The sequence below is a fragment of the Engystomops pustulosus genome, chromosome 3 (genome assembly GCF_040894005.1).
Source record: "Engystomops pustulosus chromosome 3, aEngPut4.maternal, whole genome shotgun sequence".
Classification (NCBI taxonomy): Eukaryota; Metazoa; Chordata; class Amphibia; order Anura; family Leptodactylidae; genus Engystomops; species Engystomops pustulosus.
In genome coordinates, this window is record NC_092413.1 from 5,446,424 (window position 1) to 5,471,481 (window position 25,058).

The 25,058-nt window shown below is 56.3% G+C and overlaps 1 protein-coding gene across 7 annotated transcripts; it reads right to left on the reverse strand.

Moving 5' to 3' along the window:
• Positions 1-122: 122 nt before the first annotated feature.
• Positions 123-24,912, reverse strand: TJAP1 (tight junction associated protein 1). 7 transcript variants are annotated; one of them, XM_072139816.1, is made up of 12 exons: positions 24,818-24,912; positions 19,191-19,228; positions 8,682-8,786; positions 8,365-8,419; positions 7,993-8,132; positions 6,653-6,681; positions 4,325-4,486; positions 4,177-4,243; positions 3,516-3,545; positions 3,168-3,275; positions 2,597-2,680; positions 123-2,512 (listed from the first exon to the last, which is right to left on the reverse strand). In XM_072139816.1, the coding sequence occupies exons 5-12, from the start codon at positions 8,107-8,109 to the stop codon at positions 1,358-1,360; spliced, it is 1,752 nt and encodes a 583-aa protein (XP_071995917.1). In that variant the 5' UTR covers positions 8,110-8,132; positions 8,365-8,419; positions 8,682-8,786; positions 19,191-19,228; positions 24,818-24,912; the 3' UTR covers positions 123-1,357. The 7 variants fall into 7 exon arrangements, with proteins under 7 accessions (XP_071995917.1, XP_071995918.1, XP_071995920.1 ...); XM_072139817.1 differs by having other exon boundaries at positions 24,776-24,868; XM_072139819.1 differs by lacking the exon at positions 24,818-24,912 and adding an exon at positions 24,649-24,723.
• Between the last annotated feature and the right edge of the window lie 146 nt (positions 24,913-25,058).

Below are 25,058 nucleotides of genomic sequence, written 5' to 3' on the forward strand. Positions count from 1 at the left end.
GTGGTCAGGGGGGAGGGGGACACTTACACATCTTCTCCCTCCTACTACGGCGGCTGCTGCGGACCCCCCACCTGAGACCCCCACCCCGGCTCCAGCGCCCCTCAATCATCACCAGACAACGCTTCATTTAAAATAGTTTATTTCTCATTGGAAAATAGACGTTCGCTTTGAAAAAAAATGTCAGAAAATAAATCTACACAGGATTAACAGTCTGATATCGGCAGAGGAGGAGGCGCCAGGCAGGCGGAGCCGTAATACTGAGCCGCCAGATAGAAAAATATATATATATGTGCATCTATATACAGGACGAAGCATAGAGGCGCCAGGAACCGAGAGAGAAACCAGGATCCCCGGCAGCAGGAGAGGGACAGATCACACAACACACGAGCGGCTCCCGAGCAGAAGCGGCTGGAAATTCATCATGTGACAGACGCTCCGAGGTCTAGTGCACAGCGCCACCTGGAGACTACACCCGAGGAGGAGGAGGCGGGGGAACAAGGCCCGCGGCCAAACCCGAAGAGGAGGCGGGGGAACGAGGACTGCGCCCCAAACCCGAGGAGGAGGCGGGGGAACGAGGACTGCGCCCCAAACCCAAGGAGGAGGAGGATGGGGGAACGAGGCCCGCGCCCAAACCCGAGGACGATGGGGGAATGAGGGCCACACCTGCGGAACACAGGGAACGAGGCCCGCAGCCGAACCCGAGGAGGAGGCGGGGCAACGAGGCGAGGAGGTGTAGGAGCCAACAGGGCTACAAGATATGATACTGTAATCCAAATCCCCATCCCCTTTACGCACTGGGACTTCTAGTCTTTTCCCAAAAAAAAACCCAAGACTTAAGGGAAACTCTTAAAGGGACTTTTCTTACAAATCAGAGGAACTCACGAGGCTGCAACATTTGCATAAAAATGGGAAATTTTGGAGGCTCCTCGGTTACCGCCCGTAGATTTCTCAGGCTTTGGCGCTTCCCCTCAGAGGGGACGTTATGACATCACGCACCTTGTGGAAGCTGAGCCAATCCCTGACCTCCACAGTCGGGCCACATGCACAATATACGGTATATGACGGTATCATGGCCTCGCGCCTCTGCCTGGACCTAGCGACCTCTGAAGATGATAGTTACTTCTATCCTTACGACTTTGCCTTCTCCCTCTTCTCTCCGCAGGACACCCCTGTCTCTGCACCACAGTTCTAGGGCTCAATACCGGTCCCCAGCTCCGTCACCTCCCCAGAGCGTTTCCCCGTACTCCTCCTGTAGTCAGACATGAATGTGTGGGGGAGGGGCTGGCGGGAGAAGCTGCATATACTGTAAGGTAATGGCCACAGTCGTCCGTTATACAAGATGCAGCGCCCCCTCTGGTTAGTTCAGTAAATTGCCATGCTCCTGAGCCCGGGTTAGGCTGTCCTTTCGGTGCAGATGGTGCACCCCCATTCGTTTAGGGCTGCGGTGCGGGCGACCACTGGGAGGTTTCTCTATGAATATCTCCCCGTCCTCCGGCTCTATGCAGGTCTCCAGGATGTGATCCTCCAGTTCCTGTTCCTCCTCGAAGTCCTCGGGCAGAGGCGGCGGTGGCTCCGGGAGATCGTCTTCCTCATCCACAGCTCCGGACAGGAGGTCCTGAGCCTCTTCCTTGGAGAATTCCTTGCCGTACTCGTTGGGGAGTTGTCCCCTCTTCGTCTCCTTTTCGGTGCTGGACTCCCGGCTGCTCATCCAGCTGTGCCCGGAGGTCTCGGAGAAAGCTTGTGCGGCGCGGCTGAGCTCCTGCATGGAGCGGCTGAACCTCTGCTGTAGCTCCAGCGCGGTGTCTCGGCTGAAGGATGTGCGGTTCGCCAAAGACCCGTCTGAACACGGCGCCGCCTTATCCACAAACATCCTCTGCCAGTTGGCCAGCATGTCCTCCTCCGAGCTGGCAGAGCTTGGGGCGGCGCTGCTCAGGGGAGAGCGGGCAGGGTTGTCTGCACTCCGCGCCCGCTGGGGGAAGCTGCCTGAAGATGCCGGGCTGTTTGGGACGGTGCGGTGTCGGTCGGGGCTCCCCTCCTCGCCCTGCACCAGGCTGAGGGAGATGGCTTGCCTCGTGGCATAAGTACAGTTGGGCAGTGGACTGTTTTTTGGGATCCGCACCTTCTCATCGGAGAACTCTATGACCTTACGCCCCGGGTACAGAGGGTGGGGCGGAGGAGGGGTCGGATAGGGGCTGAGTTTTTCAAAGGTTGGTGGGTCTTCGCTGGCGCTGTCCACGCTCCCTTGCTTCTGGAGGACCCCGTTCTGTTGCTGAGCGGACCCACTCATGTCCACATGCACAAAGACGTCCTCGGCAGTGGGGCCGCTGCCGCTGCTGGACGTGGCGGAGTTAAGGATCAGGGATTCTGGCTTCTCCAGAACACGGGCAATGACGGAGGTGGGAACCACATCTGACTGCGACAGACCAGGAGGAGGAGTGTCCTGACCCGATCCGGGAGAGGAGGCCGAGCTCTGGAGATGCTTACTGACCATGTCCTGCAGCTTGTACGGCAACTGTGACAGGAAGGAGAGAAGACGACATGATGGCAACACCATCACCACTGCAACAGCACCGACACATCGCAACGTAATACTCACATCTGCAAACTTGTGGTTCCTGAAGTGAGACTTGTTGCATTTGAGCAGCTGCACCGCGAGGTTACAGTCCTGTCTGTAGCGCTCCTAGTAGAGAGAGTTACATCCTGTATTATACTCCAGAGCTGCACTCACTATTCTGCTGCTGGTGCAGTCACTGTGTACATACATGACATTACTTATCCTGTACTGATCCTGAGTTACATCCTGTATTATACCCCAGAGCTGCACTCACTATTCTGCTGCTGGTGCAGTCACTGTGTACATACATGACATTACTTATCCTGTACTGATCCTGAGTTACATCCTGTATTATACCCCTGAGCTGCACTCACTATCCTGCTGCTGGTGCAGTCACTGTGTACATACATGACATTACTTATCCTGTACTGATCCTGAGTTACATCCTGTATTATACCCCAGAGCTGCACTCACTATTCTGCTGCTGGTGCAGTCACTGTGTACATACATGACATTACTTATCCTGTACTGATCCTGAGTTACATCCTGTATTATACCCCAGAGCTGCACTCACTATTCTGCTGAATACGCCCCCCCATCTTTCATGACATACATTCAGCTCCTCCAGCTTGTTGATGTTGGTCTTGGCGTCCAGCAGTTTGTTCGTCAGCTCCACTATCTCCCAGTCCAGCGTCTTTCGATCAATCTCCGCTTTCTTAATCTAGAAGGATGGAGGAGACGTTATTCCCTGTGTGGAGGAGGACGGGTGTTGGGGAGGTGCAGCCATGAGAAGGTAAGTGACGTCATACACGCAGCACATAGGAGAAGTGTCAGCCATACTGGGGAGGACGTCTGAGGTGAGAGGGGTCATTATTAACCCTACGGGTGCCAGAGGTAAAGACATGAGAGTAGGGGACAGACAATACAACCCCACCCCACCCCCACCACTACCAAACGCAACTGAATAGATCCAGCTCTGGCTGAACGAGGCCTGCAACAGCGTGAGACAGAAAGAGAGAGAATTACAGTCAGTTATAGCAGAGCTCAACGTGCTGCCACTACACAACGCACCGCCAGCAGCAGCACGACCCCGACCTCATCCTCTGCACCCGCGCCGTCACCCCCGACCTCATCCTCCGCGCCGTCACCCCCCGACCTCATCCTCCGCGCCGTCACCCCCCGACCTCATCCTCCGCGCCGTCACCCCCCGACCTCATCCTCCGCGCCGTCACCCCCCGACCTCATCCCCCGCGCCGTCACCCCCGACCTCATCCCCCGCGCCGTCACCCCCGACCTCATCCCCCGCGCCGTCACCCCCGACCTCATCCCCCGCGCCGTCACCCCCGACCTCATCCCCCGCGCCGTCACCCCGACCTCATCCCCCGCGCCGTCACCCCCGACCTCATCCCCTGCACCTACAGTCGCCCGATCCTACTGTACCAAGCCTTCACCTGCTCCTCTTCCAGTGTCACACCCTCCTTACCCAAGCACCTGAGCGATCAGCAGGAGAGCTCCCGCAGCCTCCCCGGGCCTCTCCCACCAGAGCCTCCGCCCTGCGTCCATCACTGGTGAAGGAAGATTAGAGAAATGTGGAGGCAAAGTTCAGCAAGCAGAGCTCTTACCAGGGTGTGCAGCTTCTCCTCCAGGTCCTGGTTGGTCCTCTGCGAGGCCGTGTAGCTGTTCTGTAGCCTGGGAGACATGAGGTTATGGTGGGATCGGGGGTCACAAAACGAGGGGGGCCCCGTGTAAGACCCAATGTTCCTCCATTACCTGCGGAACTTGTCCTTGAGTTTCTCCAGTTCCTCGCGGTTACGGCTGAGCTCCACCTCCAGGTAATGGCGGCCGGCGTCCACCTCGTGCTCCATGGCCTCCATCTTGGTGGTGGCGTAGGCCAAGCGCCGCCGCAGCTCGTCATTCTGATGCTGCAGGAAACTGCGGGAGGAGAAACACATGAAGCAGAGATGGCGCAGGAAGGCGGAGCTAGCGGGTCACGTGACCTCACCATGTGACCTGTACCGGAGCGGCACCGCGTCTCAGACAATGTAACATGATCCACACCAGGTGGATTGTACAATGCAGGAGTCAGGAAAAGCTGGGTGAGCGCTATAGTGCAGCCATTACAGGGTTAACCCTATATAATGCAGAATATAGCGTCCTCTGGCTGCTCGTCCCCTCCCCCGTGTTATGTGTATACATGGTGCCGGCTCCTCCCCTCCCCCGTGTTATGTGTATACGTGGTGCCGGCTCCTCCCCTCCCCCGTGTTATGTGTATACGTGGTGCCGGCTCCTCCCCTCCCCCGTGTTATGTGTATACGTGGTGCCGGCTCCTCCCCTCCCCCGTGTTATGTGTATACGTGGTGCCGGCTCCTCCCCTCCCCCGTGTTGTGTATACGTGGTGCCGGCTCCTCCCCCCCCCCCGTGTTATGTGTATACGTGGTGCCGGCTCCTCCCCCCCCCCGTGTTATGTGTATACGTGGTGCCGGCTCCTCCCCTCCCCCGTGTTATGTGTATACATGGTGCCGGCTCCTCCCCTCCCCCGTGTTATGTGTATACAAGGTGCCGGCTCCTCCCCTCCCCCGTGTTATGTGTATACGTGGTGCCGGCTCCTCCCCTCCCCCGTGTTATGTGTATACGTGGTGCCGGCTCCTCCCCCCCTCCCGTGTTATGTGTATACGTGGTGCCGGCTCCTCCCCTCCCCCGTGTTATGTGTATACGTGGTACCGGCTCCTCCCCTCCCCCGTGTTATGTGTATACGTGGTGCCGGCTCCTCCCCTCCCCCGTGTTATGTGTATACGTGGTGCCGGCTCCTCCCCCCCCCCCCGTGTTATGTGTATACGTGGTGCCGGCTCCTCCCCTCCCCCGTGTTATGTGTATACGTGGTGCCGGCTCCTCCCCTCCCCCGTGTTATGTGTATACGTGGTGCCGGCTCCTCCCCTCCCCCGTGTTATGTGTATACGTGGTGCCGGCTCCTCCCCTCCCCCGTGTTATGTGTATACGTGGTGCCGGCTCCTCCCCTCCCCCGTGTTATGTGTATACATGGTGCCCGGCTCCTCCCCTCCCCCGTGTTATGTGTATACGTGGTGCCAGCTCCTCCTCTCCCCCGTGTTATGTGTATACATGGTGCCGGCTCCTCCCCTGCCCCGTGTTATGTGTATAAATAGTGCCCGGCTCCTCCCCTCCCCCGTGTTATGTGTATACGTGGTGCCGGCTCCTCCCCTCCCCCGTGTTATGTGTATACGTGGTGCCGGCTCCTCCCCTCCCCCGTGTTATGTGTATACATGGTGCCGGCTCCTCCCCTCCCCCGTGTTATGTGTATACATGGTGCCGGCTCCTCCCCTCCCCCGTGTTATGTGTATACATGGTGCCCGGCTCCTCCCCTCCCCCGTGTTATGTGTATACGTGGTGCCAGCTCCTCCTCTCCCCCGTGTTATGTGTATACTTGGTGCCCGGCTCCTCCCCTCCCCCGTGTTATGTGTATACGTGGTGCCGGCTCCTCCCCTCCCCCGTGTTATGTGTATACGTGGTGCCGGCTCCTCCCCTGCCCCGTGTTATGTGTATAAATAGTGCCCGGCTCCTCCCCTCCCCCTACAGCCCCGTGTTACGTGTAGACATGGTGCCGGCTCCTCCGATCCATCGACCTCTCAGTGTCCTAGATTCAGAGAGCGACATCACAGGGAACACAACGCGGAGGCTCCGGGGCCGCGGATCACAGCATCACATACACGGATGAGAGGGAGGGGGGACCCAAGGGGGAGAAGAGGAGAACGTGGGGGGACCCAAGGGGGAGGGAGAAGAGGAAAACATGGGGGGACCCAAGGGGGATGGAGAAGAGGAGAACGTGGGGGGACCCAAGGGGGAGGGAGAAGAGGAGAACGTGGGGGGACCCAAGGGGGAGGGAGAAGAGGAAAACATGGGGGGACCCAAGGGGGATGGAGAAGAGGAGAACGTGGGGGGACCCAAGGGGGAGGGAGAAGAGGAGAACGTGGGGGGACCCAAGGGGGAGAAGAGGAGAACGTGGGGGGACCCAAGGGGGAGAAGAGGAAAACATGGGGGGGACACAAGGGGGAGAAGGGGAGAAGATAAAATAAATAAACTTACAGAATTCTGTCGGCCTCGGTCACGGGGTCCTGTGAAGGGAGAGTAGATTGGTCAGTGACAGCAGGTGATACCTGGGAATAGACAATTAAGGGGGTGCAGGAGCCTACACGGAAAACTGGGGGCGCTTTCACACCTGCTGCCATCTGGTCTCTCCCCCAAAGCCTGTTCTGTAAATGACAGGGGCTGATGAAGGAGAGTGCCTGAGCCCCAACATGGGAAAGCTGGGTGATGCCTTTCACTGAGGTCACCCAGCTTTCCCACATTCAGATACATCCAAGTCATCCCCCTCTGCCCATTATATAAATATAAGAATTGAGGACACCGAGAAAATATCAAGTACATGTGACAACTAGGAAGATTTCCTCATGCAGGAGCCTGGAAAAGCTGGGTGAAGGGAAAGGAGACAAAAACTGGAGAAGAGCCATTGGCTGGGGGCGGCGGGGGGGCTAGAGGGTTGGCACGGGCTTGGGGGTGATGGGGGCACTGACCTTGTTGCGGGCGGCAGTAAGTGAGGGCGATGCTCTGGGCGAGGGGCTTTTGCCCTCAGGACTCCATTGAGAGGTAGAAGAGAGGGACTCTGTGTCCAGGTAGCCCGGCTCCGGTGGGGAGTGACAGCGCTCCCTACTGTGCGGGGCCAGGGGTAGCTCGTGCCTCCGCTCTGCTGACCTCCTCCTGCCCCTGGGGTGTCCTGGAGACAATGGCCTCCGATGCCCTGTCCTCCTCCCGTGCCCCTCAGGTGTCCGGACATGGGGGGCCTCCTCGTCGGTCCTCTGGGTGGTCTGGAGGTTGGTGGGGCTCAGCACCCTGGAGGTAATCTCATCCAGAAATCTGGAGAAGTCGCTCCTGTCCTGCAGAGTCTTGCGGTCAGGGGAGGGGGATCCTGCCTGGGATGGAGACAGGGATGATGGGGAGCGGAGGGCTCCGGGCTGCTTGAGGATGCCCTTCAGGGGCTGCCCCCTGGACCGGTGCTGGGCTTTCTTTGGGGACAGGACCTCGGCAGGTTCTTTGAAGACGAGGCTGCGCTCCAGGCTGCGGCTCTTGCCCTCCGGTTTTCCAGGGACGGAGGTGGCGATGTTCTCCTCGCTGTGGCTCAGGAAGCGGCGCAGACCCATCATCCGCTTGGACTTTCCCACCTTCCCCTTGGCCCGGAGGGACTTGACCCTCCTGAGCAGTGTCCGTGGTCTGCCCTTACCCACCCCTTCCCAGTCTGCGTCCTTATCATTGCTGGACGCTATGGACCAGGAGGAGGAACAGCTGAGGTGGTCAGAGGCGTCCAGCTCCACCACCTCGGCTCTGCTGAAGCACGTGCGCTGGTAGCCGGCTCCTCCACCTGCCATTACCTGACTGCTCAGCTGCTCCGGCACCTCCTCCCGCGCTCCGGGCGGCTCATGTCGGACCTCGCGGTGCTGCGGCGGAGCCTTGCGGTACGGCTTCTTGGTCGGGGCTGTGCTACTCATCCTGAGATCAACGCGAAGCGATCCTGCAGAAGACAAAACAAGTCAGCGGCTGGACGCGGCGAGGCACCGGATCGCGCTCTGTACACCGCCACAGGCCACGTATTGATCCGTCCAGCAGGGGGAGGCGCCGATCACTGGGGAGAGATTCATCGACCCGACAGGCAAACAGCAGAGGATGACCTTACATCATACACTCGGCCCTAGAGCTGACACTCACTCTGCGTGGTATCACCCCCTGCTGCCCCCAGCACTCACCTCACACTCTCTGCACCGGGTCAGACGATGGGAGATCCACCAGGTGTCAGGAAGTCTGCGGAGAATCAGACATGTCAGGTCAGGAAACCCACCAGAACCACCAGCAGGAAGGGGGGCACTGGGGCAACTATTACACACGAGGGATAAGCGGCCGCAGAGTCAATGACTGGAAGGAATTCATGGGGGGGGGGGGGGCTTAAACTTTCTGCTCCGGACATTCCAGGCAGCACAAAGAGAGCGATTATGAAAGGAAAGCAGTGGGCACAATCCACGTCACCCCGGGAGGGCAACAAAGGAGGGGGCAGGGCGCCTCTCACCTGTGCTGGGTGCAGCGTCCCGATCACACCTGCTGCCATCTGGGCGACACCGACTGCAGCTGCCTCCTCCGTCCTGTGTAACCTAAGAAGCAGAAGGCATTGTGCCTGGAAACATGAGGCCCAGAGTCATTACCCGATCCATCAGCGCAGCCCCAACCACCCTATCACTGCTGCCTACTGTGCCAGACTGGCCCCCACCAACACTGCCCCCCCCCCCCATCAGCGCAGCCAGACTCCCCCCATCCTGCAGGGGGCGCTGTCACTATGTATAATAGCTCTAGCATCCTGCAGGGGGCGCTGTCACTATATAATAGCTCTAGCATCCTGCAGGGGGCGCTGTCACTATATATATAATAGCTCTAGCATCCTGCAAGGGGCGCTGTCACTATATATAATGGCTCTAGCATCCTGCAGGGGGCGTTGTCACTATATATAATGGCTCTAGCATCCTGCAGGGGGCGCTGTCACTATATATAATGGCTCTAGCATCCTGCAGGGGGCGCTGTCACTATATATAATGGCTCTAGCATCCTGCAGGGGGCGCTGTCATTATATATAATAGCTCTAGCATCCTGCAGGGGGCGCTGTCACTATATATAATAGCTCTAGCATCCTGCAGGGGGCGCTGTCACTATATATAATGGCTCTAGCATCCTGCAGGGGGCGCTGTCACTATATATAATGGCTCTAGCATCCTGCAGGGGGCGCTGTCACTATATATAATGGCTCTAGCATCCTGCAGGGGGCGCTGTCACTATATATAATAGCTCTAGCATCCTGCAGGGGGCGCTGTCACTATATATAATAGCTCCAGCATCCTGCAGGGGGCGCTGTCACTATATATAATAGCTCCAGCATCCTGCAGGGGGCGCTGTCACTATATATAATAGCTCCAGCATCCTGCAGGGGGGGATGTCACTATATATAATGGCTCTAGCATCCTGCAGGGGGCGCTGTCACTATATATAATAGCTCTAGCATCCTGCAAGGGGCGCTGTCACTATATATAATGGCTCTAGCATCCTGCAGGGGGCGCTGTCACTATATATAATAGCTCTAGCATCCTGCAGGGGGCACTGTCACTATATATAATAGCTCCAGCATCCTGCAGGGGGCGCTGTCATTATATATAATAGCTCCAGCATCCTGCAGGGGGCGCTGTCATTATATATAATAGCTCCAGCATCCTGCAGGGGGCGCTGTCACTATATATAATAGCTCCAGCATCCTGCAGGGGGGGATGTCACTATATATAATGGCTCTAGCATCCTGCAGGGGGCGCTGTCACTATATATAATAGCTCTAGCATCCTGCAGGGGGCGCTGTCACTATATATAATAGCTCTAGCATCCTGCAGGGGGCGCTGTCACTATATATAATGGCTCTAGCATCCTGCAGGGGGCGCTGTCACTATATATAATGGCTCTAGCATCCTGCAGGGGGCGCTGTCACTATATATAATAGCTCCAGCATCCTGCAGGGGGCGCTGTCACTATATATAATAGCTCTATCCTCCTGCAGAGGGCGCTGTCACTATATATAATAGCTCTAGCATCCTGCAGGGGGCGCTGTCACTATATATAATAGCTCTAGCATCCTGCAGGGGGCGCTGTCACTATATATAATAGCTCTAGCATCCTGCAGGGGGCGCTGTCACTATATATAATAGCTCTAGCATCCTGCAGGGGGCGCTGTCACTATATATAATAGCTCTAGCATCCTGCAGGGGGCGCTGTCACTATATATAATAGCTCTAGCATCCTGCAGGGGGCGCTGTCACTATATATAATAGCTCTAGCATCCTGCAGGGGGGATGTCCCTATATATAATAGCTCTAGCATCCTGCAGGGGGGATGTCCCTATATATAATAGCTCTAGCATCCTGCAGGGGGCGCTGTCACTATATATAATAGCTCTAGCATCCTGCAGGGGGCGCTGTCACTATATATAATAGCTCTAGCATCCTGCAGGGGGCGCTGTCACTATATATAATAGCTCTAGCATCCTGCAGGGGGCGCTGTCACTATATATAATAGCTCTAGCATCCTGCAGGGGGCGCTGTCACTATATATAATAGCTCTAGCATCCTGCAGGGGGCGCTGTCACTATATATAATAGCTCTAGTATCCTGCAGGGGGCGCTGTCACTATATATAATAGCTCTAGCATCCTGCAGGGGGCGCTGTCACTATATATAATAGCTCTAGCATCCTGCAGGGGGCGCTGTCACTATATATAATAGCTCTAGCATCCTGCAGGGGGCGCTGTCACTATATATAATAGCTCTAGCATCCTGCAGGGGGGATGTCCCTATATATAATAGCTCTAGCATCCTGCAGGGGGGATGTCCCTATATATAATAGCTCTAGCATCCTGCAGGGGGCGCTGTCACTATATATAATAGCTCTAGCATCCTGCAGGGGGCGCTGCACTATCTATAATAGCTCTAGAATCCTGCAGGGGGCGCTGTCACTATATATAAGAGCTCTAGTATCCTGCAGGGGGCGCTGTCACTATATATAATAGCTCTAGCATCCTGCAGGGGGCGCTGTCACTATATATAATAGCTCTAGCATCCTGCAGGGGGCGCGGTCACTATATATAATAGCTCTAGCATCCTGCAGGGGGCGCTGTCACTATGTATAATAGCTCTAGCATCCTGCAGGGGGCACTGTCACTATATATAATAGCTCTAGCATCCTGCAGGGGGCGCTGTCACTATATATAATAGCTCTAGCATCCTGCAGGGGGCGCTGTCACTATATATATAATGGCTCTAGCATCCTGCAGGGGGCGCTGTCACTATGTATAATAGCTGTAGAATCCTGCAGAGGGCGCTGTCACTATATATAATAGCTCTAGCATCCTGCAGGGGGCGCTGCACTATCTATAATAGCTCTAGAATCCTGCAGGGGGCGCTGTCACTATGTATAATAGCTCTAGCATCCTGCAGGGGGCGCTGTTACTATATATAATAGCTCTAGCATCCTGCAGGGGGCGCTGTCACTATATATAATAGCTCTAGCTTTCTGCAGGGGGCGCTGTCACTATATATAATAGCTCTAGCATCCTGCAGGGGGCGCTGTCACTATATATAATAGCTCTAGCATCCTGCAGGGGGCGCTGTCACTATGTATAATAGCTGTAGCATCCTGCAGGGGGCGCTGTCACTATATATAATAGCTCTAGCATCCTGCAGGGGGCGCTGTCACTATATATAATAGCTCTAGCATCCTGCAGGGGGCGCTGTCACTATATATAATAACTCTAGTATCCTGCAGGGGGCGCTGTCACTATATATAATAGCTCTAGCATCCTGCAGGGGGCGCTGTCACTATCTATAATAGCTCTAGCATCCTGCAGGGGGCGCTGTCACTATATATAATAGCTCTAGCATCCTGCAGGGGGGATGTCACTATATATAATAACTCTAGTATCCTGCAGGGGGCTCTGTCACTATATATATATATATAATAGCTCTAGCATCCTGCAGGGGGCGCTGTCACTATCTATAATAGCTCTAGCATCCTGCAGGGGGCGCTGTCACTATATATAATAGCTCTAGCATCCTGCAGGGGGGATGTCCCTATATATAATAGCTCTAGCATCCTGCAGGGGGCACTGTCACTATATATAATAGCTCTAGCATCCTGCAGGGGGCGCTGTCACTATATATAATAGCTCTAGCATCCTGCAGGGGGCGCTGTCACTATATATATAATGGCTCTAGCATCCTGCAGGGGGCGCTGTCACTATATATAATGGCTCTAGCATCCTGCAGGGGGCGCTGTCACTATGTATAATAGCTGTAGAATCCTGCAGAGGGCGCTGTCACTATATATAATAGCTCTAGCATCCTGCAGGGGGCGCTGCACTATCTATAATAGCTCTAGAATCCTGCAGGGGGCGCTGTCACTATGTATAATAGCTCTAGTATCCTGCAGGGGGCACTGTCACTATATATAATAGCTCTAGCATCCTGCAGGGGGCGCTGTCACTATATATAATAGCTCTAGCATCCTGCAGGGGGCGCTGTCACTATATATATAATGGCTCTAGCATCCTGCAGGGGGCGCTGTCACTATATATAATGGCTCTAGCATCCTGCAGGGGGCGCTGTCACTATGTATAATAGCTGTAGAATCCTGCAGAGGGCGCTGTCACTATATATAATAGCTCTAGCATCCTGCAGGGGGCGCTGCACTATCTATAATAGCTCTAGAATCCTGCAGGGGGCGCTGTCACTATGTATAATAGCTCTAGCATCCTGCAGGGGGCGCTGTTACTATATATAATAGCTCTAGCATCCTGCAGGGGGCGCTGTCACTATATATAATAGCTCTAGCTTTCTGCAGGGGGCGCTGTCACTATATATAATAGCTCTAGCATCCTGCAGGGGGCGCTGTCACTATATATAATAGCTCTAGCATCGTGCAGGGGGCGCTGTCACTATGTATAATAGCTGTAGCATCCTGCAGGGGGCGCTGTCACTATATATAATAGCTCTAGCATCCTGCAGGGGGCGCTGTCACTATATATAATAGCTCTAGCATCCTGCAGGGGGCGCTGTCACTATATATAATAACTCTAGTATCCTGCAGGGGGCTCTGTCACTATATATATATATAATAGCTCTAGCTTCCTGCAGGGGGCGCTGTCACTATCTATAATAGCTCTAGCATCCTGCAGGGGGCGCTGTCACTATATATAATAGCTCTAGCATCCTGCAGGGGGGATGTCCCTATATATAATAGCTCTAGCATCCTGCAGGGGGGATGTCCCTATATATAATAGCTCTAGCATCCTGCAGGGGGCGCTGTCACTATATATAATAGCTCTAGCATCCTGCAGGGGGCGCTGTCACTATCTATAATAGCTCTAGCATCCTGCAGGGGGCGCTGTCACTATATATAATAGCTCTAGCATCCTGCAGGGGGGATGTCCCTATATATAATAGCTCTAGCATCCTGCAGGGGGGATGTCCCTATATATAATAGCTCTAGCATCCTGCAGGGGGCGCTGTCACTATATATAATAGCTCTAGCATCCTGCAGGGGGCGCTGTCACTATATATAATAGCTCTAGCATCCTGCAGGGGGCGCTGTCACTATATATATATAATAGCTCTAGCATCCTGCAGGGGGCGCTGTCACTATATATAATAGCTCTAGCATCCTGCAGGGGGCGCTGTCACTATATATATAATGGCTCTAGCATCCTGCAGGGGGCGCTGTCACTATATATAATGGCTCTAGCATCCTGCAGGGGGCGCTGTCACTATGTATAATAGCTGTAGAATCCTGCAGAGGGCGCTGTCACTATATATAATAGCTCTAGCATCCTGCAGGGGGCGCTGCACTATCTATAATAGCTCTAGAATCCTGCAGGGGGCGCTGTCACTATGTATAATAGCTCTAGCATCCTGCAGGGGGCGCTGTTACTATATATAATAGCTCTAGCATCCTGCAGGGGGCGCTGTCACTATATATAATAGCTCTAGCTTTCTGCAGGGGGCGCTGTCACTATATATAATAGCTCTAGCATCCTGCAGGGGGCGCTGTCACTATATATAATAGCTCTAGCATCGTGCAGGGGGCGCTGTCACTATGTATAATAGCTGTAGCATCCTGCAGGGGGCGCTGTCACTATATATAATAGCTCTAGCATCCTGCAGGGGGCGCTGTCACTATATATAATAGCTCTAGCATCCTGCAGGGGGCGCTGTCACTATATATAATAACTCTAGTATCCTGCAGGGGGCTCTGTCACTATATATATATATAATAGCTCTAGCATCCTGCAGGGGGCGCTGTCACTATCTATAATAGCTCTAGCATCCTGCAGGGGGCGCTGTCACTATATATAATAGCTCTAGCATCCTGCAGGGGGGATGTCCCTATATATAATAGCTCTAGCATCCTGCAGGGGGGATGTCCCTATATATAATAGCTCTAGCATCCTGCAGGGGGCGCTGTCACTATATATAATAGCTCTAGCATCCTGCAGGGGGCGCTGTCACTATCTATAATAGCTCTAGCATCCTGCAGGGGGCGCTGTCACTATATATAATAGCTCTAGCATCCTGCAGGGGGGATGTCCCTATATATAATAGCTCTAGCATCCTGCAGGGGGGATGTCCCTATATATAATAGCTCTAGCATCCTGCAGGGGGCGCTGTCACTATATATAATAGCTCTAGCATCCTGCAGGGGGCGCTGTCACTATATATAATAGCTCTAGCATCCTGCAGGGGGCGCTGTCACTATATATATATAATAGCTCTAGCATCCTGCAGGGGGCGCTGTCACTATCTATAATAGCTCTAGCATCCTGCAAGGGGCGCTGTCACTATATATAATAGCTCTAGCATCCTGCAGGGGGCGCTGTCCCTATATATAATAGCTCTAGCATCCTGCAGGGGGCGCTGTCACTATATATAATAGCTCTAGCATCCTGCAGGGGGCGCTGTCACTATATATAATAGCTCTAGCATCCTGCAGGGGGCGCTGTCACTATATATAATAGCTCTAGCATCCTGCAGGGGGCGCTGTCACTATATATAATAGCTCCAGCATCCTGCAGGGGGCGCTGTCACTATATATAATAGCTCCAGCATCCTGCAGGGGGCGCTGTCACTATATATAATAGCTCTAGCATCCTGCAGGGGGCGCTGTCACTATATATAATAGCTCTAGCATCCTGCAGTCTTAATTATTTTTAGGAGCGCGGTGTGGCAGACCCCTGATTGCGGGGGGATACATGGAGGGGTCTGTTTGTCTTGCAATCAGTAATGTCAGAGCACGCCGCCCCTCCTCCACCCCTTATATTGACTCGTGCCTCTAGGGCTCCAGGTGTATCCAGGTAAAGACACGCGCGGCGGCCCCGCCCTTTCCTCGTCTCGGTTTTAAAGTTTGTGCCCCCCGGCTATGAACAGCGTGCCTCTGTGACTCGCACCTACAAGAATGTGGAGAGCGATTGTACGCCAGAAAAGCACACAGAGGACAAAACCTCCATCATCCTCCCACGTCCGGGACAAGACCCGGCAGAGCCGCCAGACAGAACCTGCGCACTCACAGCCGGGTACACGGCGCTGACCCAGGCCCGGCAGGACCACATGCCACACACAATATAGTGATCCATACACCAGCCGCTCCAGCACATCCCCCCCCCTGGCAGCGCACCATGACCCCAGCCCCGAAACCCGAGCCCGCAGCTCAAATATCTGGAAAAACTGCAGCTCCTACATCTAAACAACACAGAGGATCAAGGGAAACGTATCCGAGACCGAGATAGGGTTACACAACACCCGCCGCGGGGGGAGGGGGAGAAGAACAACGCGTCCGATACTGCAGAGCATCGCGTCTAGTTATGTCTCCAGCAGATGGGAGAATTGGCACAAGGGGGCAGAAACGAGCTTCATCCGCTGCCCTACAGACACCTAGAGGACACTGCTGGGTAGTGCACCTCCAGGCCAAAGGCCGGGGACTGCCAGACACCCCTCCAGGACACCGGAAGGAGAAGCTGCACCGAAATCCTCCATGTACAACGCTCCCAGACACGTGTGATGGATGTACGGGGTCTCCAGGTCACTAGAACAAGGGTTTATACAATGTATCAACATAAAACCCTCATTATACAGAACTGGAGCACAGGGAGAGGTTACACTGACAGGTCCTGCAGGCACCAGATTTGCCATTAGATCAGGAAAATTGCTGCCGATTGAGTGAAGAACAAGGAAGGAGCCAAATGTTGTAGAAGAAGAAGGTTCTGATCCTTGTAGTCCCTCTGCCTGTATCTGTACGAGAGGTCCAGCAGCTGCTGCAGAAAACATTCCCCAAACCCTGACACTTCCTCCACCACTGTGTGTGACTAAACCAGTGAGAGGCGGTGGAGGAAGTGTCAGGGTTTTGGGAATATTTTCTGTAACAGAAAACACCGAAACAATGAAAAGGCCCAGCCCAGAGTCCGGATATAAACCCAAGAGGAAACTGCTGGAAAATCCTCGGTGGCCCAAGCTCTGGACAAGAAACCCACAACATTCCCAGAACTGTGATTGGTAGAAGAGTGGAGCTGGGGTCCTGCGGCTCGGGGGCTGGGGTCCTGCGGCCCGGGGGCTGGGGTCCTGCGGCCTCTCTACTGGCTGGTGACTGCTGCGACCTGTCAGTATAACCTTTCTCTGTGCTCCAGTCATTGCAGTTCTCCAATTATCATCATCACATTTTTTGTATAATTGTATAGTAATATGTATAAACCCCTGCTCTAGTGACCTGGAGACCCCGTCCATCCATCACATGTTCATCAATTCAGATATTATCAAGTGGAGTAATATATATATATATACACACACACACACAAGGAGGGGTGTACAGACACACACAAAGAGGTGGGGTATATACATATACATGTGGAGGGGTATACAGATACAAAGGTATATACACACACACACGGAGGGGTATACACTGTACATACACTATCACAATGTACTGACCACAAGGACTGCACTGGGACTACTCCAACCATCCATTGAGCAGACACTACTCTCATCCTCTACTGCGCAGACATGGGAGGATGACTCCCATCTTCCGTTGCCTCCAGACTCGGCACCAGTGACTCTCAGCGGCCGAGCAGGAGGTAAAGTCCAGCGCACGGGGAGATGTGGAGGTCAGAGTCCAGAGCCGGCGTCTGGCTGAGATACCGGGGGAGGGTCACATGATGGGAGTCATCCACAAGGTAAGACGGGGATCACTGCCCTGACACTACATCAGCGGAGACTCCTGCAGGTCCTGTGATCAAGTGGTGTAAGAAAAAGTAAGTGAACCCCTGTGTGTTCTAATAATAAAGATCTGCACTATGCTGTGATATGTGTGCGGCGCCCTCATCAGGTCATCCACAGCATCTCCACACAATTAAAGGGCTATTCCAGGATATCAGAGGGGGAGGAGTCTGACAGTTTGCAGTGTTCAGGCGATGCTGGTGGCAGCGCACACGTCATACAGTGGCTGCACTTGGTATTGCAGCCTCATTCGCTCTATGAGACCATCCCGTGGACAGAGGAGTCTCCCGCTCAGAGTAATGCAGAGACCCGGGTTATTCTGGAGGGTTCACTTACTTCTTCCTGCAGCGAGATTGTCACAGGTATTAGGTTGTCACTCAGCCATTTTTAAGCTGAATAATCCTGAATGAACCCTTGTTCATCTCTCTGGGACTTGTAGTGCGTGCAGTGACTGGAGACGTGTTCTCGCCATGCCCATCCATGACCTCAGGTGCTTTAGCAGCAGCTGCCGGACACAGAGTCGCAGGAGACGGGGTCACACCAGGTGACTGCGGAGCATCTCCCATTCATGTGAGCGGGAGCTGAGGTGCAGCAACTCTACTCTGCCACTAAACAAAGACCGGCGCTGCATTCTCCCCATTTACTGATGAGCTGTCCTTGGGATAAGTTCATGCAGTGGTACTGGACTGATAATGACCCCTCTAATACTGCCCCACTAGTCCCCCCTAGTATCAGTGACCCCTCTAATACTGCCCCACTAGTCCCCCCTAATATCAGCGACCCCTCTAATACTGCCCCTCTAATACCCCCCAATGTCAGTGACCCTCTAATACTGCCCCTCTAAAACCCCCCAATGTCAGTGACCCTCTAATACTGCCCCTCTAATACCCCCCAATGTCAGTGACCCTCTAATACTGCCCCTCTAAAACCCCCCAATGTCAGTGACCCTCTAATACTGCCCCTCTAGTACCCCCCAATGTCAGTGACCCCTCTAATACTGCCCCTCTAGTCCCCCCTAGTATCAGTGACCCCTCTAACACTGCCCCTCTAGTACCCCCCAATGTCAGTGACCCCTCTAATACTGCCCCTCTAATACCCCCCAATGTCAGTGACCCCTCTAATACTGCCCCTCTAGTCCCCCCTAGTATCAGTGACCCCTCTAACACTGCCCCTCTAGTACCCCCCAATGTCAGTGACCCCTCTAATACTGCCCCTCTAGTCCCCCCTAGTATCAGTGACCCCTCTAACACTGCCCCTCTAGTACCCCCCAATGTCAGTGACCCCTCTAATACTGCCCCTCTAAAACCCCCCAATGTCAGTGACCCTCTAATACTGCCCCTCTAATACCCCCCAATGTCAGTGACCCTCTAATACTGCCCCTCTAGTACCCTCAATGCCAGTGACCCCTTTAATACTGCCCCTCTAGTATCCCCCAATGTCAGTGACCCCTCTAATACTGCCCCTCTAGTCCCCCCTAGTATCAGTGACCCCTCTAACACTGCCCCACTAGTACCCCCCAATGTCAGTGACCCCTCTAATACTGCCCCTCTCCCCCAGTATCAGTGACCCCTCTAATACTGCCCCTCTCCCCCAGTATCAGAGTCAGTGACCCCTCTAGTAGCCCCCAGTATCAGTGACCCCTCTAGTACCCCCCAGTGTCAGTGGGGGTGTCTGGCACCTGGACCCCGGGATCCGTCCACTTGAACCTTATGTAAGACAAAGGGGAAGACATCTTACCAGACGCTCTGGTCCTGCACACTCAGGAAGAGACGCCCCTGCAAGACACAAACACAACACATTATAGCGGAGAGTGTGGACCCCCAACATCCCACACAATCACCTCCAACATCCCATCATATTCATAAAGCTGCCAATCCCCAATACATCAGCCGGTCACTCACCTGCCAAACATCAGACAATCTCCTCACAGCCCCCAACACCAGAGCCACTAAGCTGAAACCCCAAAATCATCCATCTCCCCCCAACATCAGACGGCAGCCCCTAACATGTCACCCTCATCCTCCACCCACCCCAACATGTCACCCTCATCCTAAACATGTCACCCTCATCCTCCACCCACCCCAACATGTCACCCACCCAGCCCAACATGTCACCCTCATCCTCCACCCACCCCAACATGTCACCCACCCAGCCCAACATGTCACCCTCATCCTCCACCCACCCCAACATGTCACCCACCCAGCCCAACATGTCACCCTCATCCTCCACCCACCCAGCCCAACATGTCACCGGCATCCTCCACCCACCCCCTAACAAGTCACCCTCATCCTCCACCCACCCACCCCCCCAACATGTCACCCTCATCCTCCACCCACCCACCCCCCCAACATGTCACCCTCATCCTCCACCCCCCCCCCCTATCAAGTCACCCTCATCCTCCACCCACCCACCCCAACATGTCACCCTCATCCTCCACCCCCCCCCCCCAACATGTCACCCTCATCCTCCACCCCCCCCCCAACATGTCACCCTCATCCTCCACCCACCCAGCCCAACATGTCACCCTCATCCTCCACCCACCCAGCCCAACATGTCACCCTCATCCTCCACCCACCCAGCCCAACATGTCACCCTCATCCTCCACCCCCCCCCCAACATGTCACCCTCATCCTCCACCCCCCCCCCAACATGTCACCCTCATCCTCCACCCACCCAGCCCAACATGTCACCCTCATCCTCCACCCACCCACCCCAACATGTCACCCACCCACCCCAACATGTCACCCTCATCCTCCACCCACCCAGCCCAACATGTCACCGGCATCCTCCACCCCCCCCCCCCCCCCAACATGTCACCGGCATCCTCCACCCACCCCAACATGTCACCCTCACCCTCCACCCACCCAGCCCAACATGTCACCCTCATCCTCCACCCACCCAGCCCAACATGTCACCCTCATCCTCCACCCCCCCCCCAACATGTCACCCTCATCCTCCACCCCCCCCCCCAACATGTCACCCTCATCCTCCACCCCCCCCCCAACATGTCACCCTCATCCTCCACCCACCCCAACATGTCACCCTCATCCTCCACCCACCCAGCCCAACACGTCACCCTCATCCTCCACCCACCCAGCCCAACATGTCACCCTCATCCTCCACCCACCCCAACATGTCACCCTCATCCTCCACCCACCCAGCCCAACACGTCACCCTCATCCTCCACCCACCCACCCCAACATGTCACCCTCATCCTCCACCCAGCCCAACATGTCACCCTCATCCTCCACCCACCCACCCCAACACGTCACCCTCATCCTCCACCCACCCACCCCAACACGTCACCCTCATCCTCCACCCACCCACCCCAACATGTCACCCACCCACCCCAACATGTCACCCTCATCCTCCACCCACCAACCCCAACATGTCACCCTCATCCTCCACCCACCAACCCCAACATGTCACCCTCATCCTCCACCCCCCCCCCCCCAACATGTCACCCTCATCCTCCACCCACCAACCCCAACATGTCACCCTCATCCTCCACCCACCCACCCCAACATGTCACCCTCATCCTCCACCCACCCAGCCCAACACGTCACCCTCATCCTCCACCCACCCAGCCCAACACGTCACCCTCATCCTCCACCCACCCAGCCCAACATGTCACCCTCATCCTCCACCCACCCCCCCAACATGTCACCCTCATCCTCCACCCACCCAGCCCAACATGTCACCCTCATCCTCCACCCACCAACCCCAACATGTCACCCTCATCCTCCACCCCCCCCCCCCAACATGTCACCCTCATCCTCCACCCACCAACCCCAACATGTCACCCTCATCCTCCACCCACCCACCCCAACATGTCACCCTCATCCTCCACCCACCCAGCCCAACATGTCACCCTCATCCTCCACCCACCAACCCCAACACGTCACCCTCATCCTCCACCCACCCACCCCAACACGTCACCCTCATCCTCCACCCACCCCAACATGTCACCCTCATCCTCCACCCACCCAGCCCAACATGTCACCCTCATCCTCCACCCACCCAGCCCAACATGTCACCCTCATCCTCCACCCACCCACCCCAACATGTCACCCTCATCCTCCACCCACCTAGCCCAACACGTCACCCTCATCCTCCACCCACCCAGCCCAACATGTCACCCTCATCCTCCACCCACCCAGCCCAACATGTCACCCTCCACCCACCCACCCCAACATGTCACCCTCATCCTCTACCCACCCACCCCAACACGTCACCCTCATCCTCCACCCACCCACCCCAACATGTCACCCTCATCCTCCACCCACCCAGCCCAACATGTCACCCTCATCCTCCACCCACCCACCCCAACATGTCACCCTCATCCTCCACCCACCCAGCCCAACATGTCACCCTCATCCTCCACCCACCCACCCCAACATGTCACCCTCATCCTCCACCCACCCTGCCCAACATGTCACCCTCATCCTCCACCCACCCAGCCCAACCTGTCACCCTCATCCTCCACCCACCCATCCCAACACGTCACCCTCATCCACCACCCCAACATGTCACCCTCATCCTCCACCCACCCACCCCAACATGTCACCGGCTCAACAGTCCAGAAGACCCAAACATGAAAATGTCTCCGGACCCACCGGCCCGACAAGCCAGAAAAAGGGGCAGTTACTGCTTAGTCGGACCGTGCCTCATGTTTATTACTGACGTGCACCACTATCCTGCAGCATGTACAACGTGCACCACTATTCTGCAGCATGTACAACGTGCACCACTATTCTGCAGCATGTACAACGTGCACCACTATTCTGCAGCATGTACAACGTGCACCACTATCCTGCAGCATGTACAACGTGCACCACTATTCTGCAGCATGTACAACGTGCACCACTATTCTGCAGCATGTACAACGTGCACCACTATTCTGCAGCATGTACAACGTGCACCACTATTCTGCAGCATGTACAACGTGCACCACTATCCTGCAGCATGTACAACGTGCACCACTATCCTGCAGCATGTACAACGTGCACCACTATTCTGCAGCATGTACAACGTGCACCACTATCCTGCAGCATGTACAACGTGCACCACTATCCTGCAGCATGTACAACGTGCACCACTATTCTGCAGCATGTACAACGTGCACCACTATCCTGCAGCATGTACAACGTGCACCACTATTCTGCAGCATGTACAACGTGCACCACTATCCTGCAGCATGTACAACGTGCACCACTATTCTGCAGCATGTACAACGTGCACCACTATCCTGCAGCATGTACAACGTGCACCACTATCCTGCAGCATGTACAACGTGCACCACTATCCTGCAGCATGTACAACGTGCACCACTATTCTGCAGCATGTACAACGTGCACCACTATCCTGCAGCATGTACAACGTGCACCACTATTCTGCAGCATGTACAACGTGCACCACTATCCTGCAGCATGTACAACGTGCACCACTATTCTGCAGCATGTACAACGTGCACCACTATCCTGCAGCATGTACAACGTGCACCACTATCCTGCAGCATGTACAACGTGCACCACTATCCTGCAGCATGTACAACGTGCACCACTATCCTGCAGCATGTACAACGTGCACCACTATTCTGCAGCATGTACAACGTGCACCACTATTCTGCAGCATGTACAACGTGCACCACTATTCTGCAGCATGTACAACGTGCACCACTATCCTGCAGCATGTACAACGTGCACCACTATCCTGCAGCATGTACAACGTGCACCACTATTCTGCAGCATGTACAACGTGCACCACTATCCTGCAGCATGTACAACGTGCACCAAATAAAAATGGTGCCTCTGCCCGAGCAGTGCAGGAGGCGCCGGCGCCAGCACCAGCACCAGGGCACGCTAATCCAGCCAGAGCCCACAGAAGTCTCCCCCCAGCAGGCAGCTACTGACCTGTCACCACCAGCACCCAGCCATAACTAGGCTGTCGCCCCAAAGACCTCCGACCCGACACCCCAAAGACCTCTGAAACTCATACTGAAGACCTAGCAATCTCTGAAGCCATTAGAGAGCCAGAGAGCCGTCACCCCGCACGCCCGGCGGCCAGAGAGCCGTCACCCCGCACGCCCGGCGGCCAGAGAGCCGTCACCCCGCACGCCCGGCGGCCAGAGAGCCGTCACCCCGCACGCCCGGCGGCCAGAGAGCCGTCACCCCGCACGCCCGGCGGCCAGAGAGCCGTCACCCCGCACGCCCGGCGGCCAGAGAGCCGTCACCCCGCACGCCCGGCGGCCAGAGAGCCGTCACCCCGCACGCCCGGCGGCCAGAGAGCCGTCACCCCGCACGCCCGGCGGCCAGAGAGCCGTCACCCCGCACGCCCGGCGGCCAGAGAGCCGTCACCCCGCACGCCCGGCGGCCAGAGAGCCGTCACCACGCACGCCCGGCGGCCAGAGAGCCGTCACCACGCACGCCCCGCGGCCAGAGAGCCGTCACCACGCACGCCCCGCGGCCAGAGAGCCGTCACCCCGCACGCCCCGCGGCCAGAGAGCCGTCACCACGCACGCCCCGCGGCCAGAGAGCCGTCACCACGCACGCCCCGCGGCCAGAGAGCCGTCACCCCGCACGCCCCGCGGCCAGAGAGCCGTCACCCCGCACGCCCGCGGCCAGAGAGCCGTCACCCCGCACGCCCGCGGCCAGAGAGCCGTCACCCCGCACGCCCCGCGGCCAGAGAGCCGTCACCCCGCACGCCCCGCGGCCAGAGAGCCGTCACCCCGCACGCCCCGCGGCCAGAGAGCCGTCACCACGCACGCCCCGCGGCCAGAGAGCCGTCACCACGCACGCCCCGCGGCCAGAGAGCCGTCACCCCGCACGCCCCGCGGCCAGAGAGCCGTCACCCCGCACGCCCCGCGGCCAGAGAGCCGTCACCCCGCACGCCCCGCGGCCAGAGAGCCGTCACCCCGCACGCCCCGCGGCCAGAGAGCCGTCACCCCGCACGCCCCTGAGCCGTCACCCCGCACGCCCCGCGGCCAGAGAGCCGTCACCCCGCACGCCCCTGAGCCGTCACCCCGCACGCCCTTGAGCCGTCACCCCGCACGCCCCTGAGCCGTCACCCCGCACGCCCCTGAGCCGTCACCCCGCACGCCCCTGAGCCGTCACCCCGCTCGCCCCTGAGCTGTCACCCTGCAGCCACTGTCACCCCACAAACGCCTGGGCTGCCCCCACCCTGCCCCGGTGCTGACATGTTATTAGCCTGCCCCTTCTCTATGGCGCCCCCGTCCGGTGCTCCGGCATGTCCACTCCCTGCATCCCCAGCAGGCGGCTCCTCCCCGCACTCTGGCGCCCCCTTCCTGTGCAGCGGCCACATACCCCACAACATCCCCTCACAGGCGACATCCCTCCTCCTCTCACCTCCTGGCAGCCATGTTCCCGCGGGGCACGCTGGGTAATCCTCCGGAATCCCCACGTCGAGCGTGTGACGTCACCGCCCGACTCCTCTCCAGTTCTGTCCGCTGATCCGACAACACAGAAGAACGAGCGCCGCCATTTTCTAGTAGCCGAAACCTCCTCAGCCCTCAGTTACTGAACATTGACAAGATGGCGCCAGGCACAGGAGACAACCGAGAAGAATATGCGGCCTCTACTGACCACC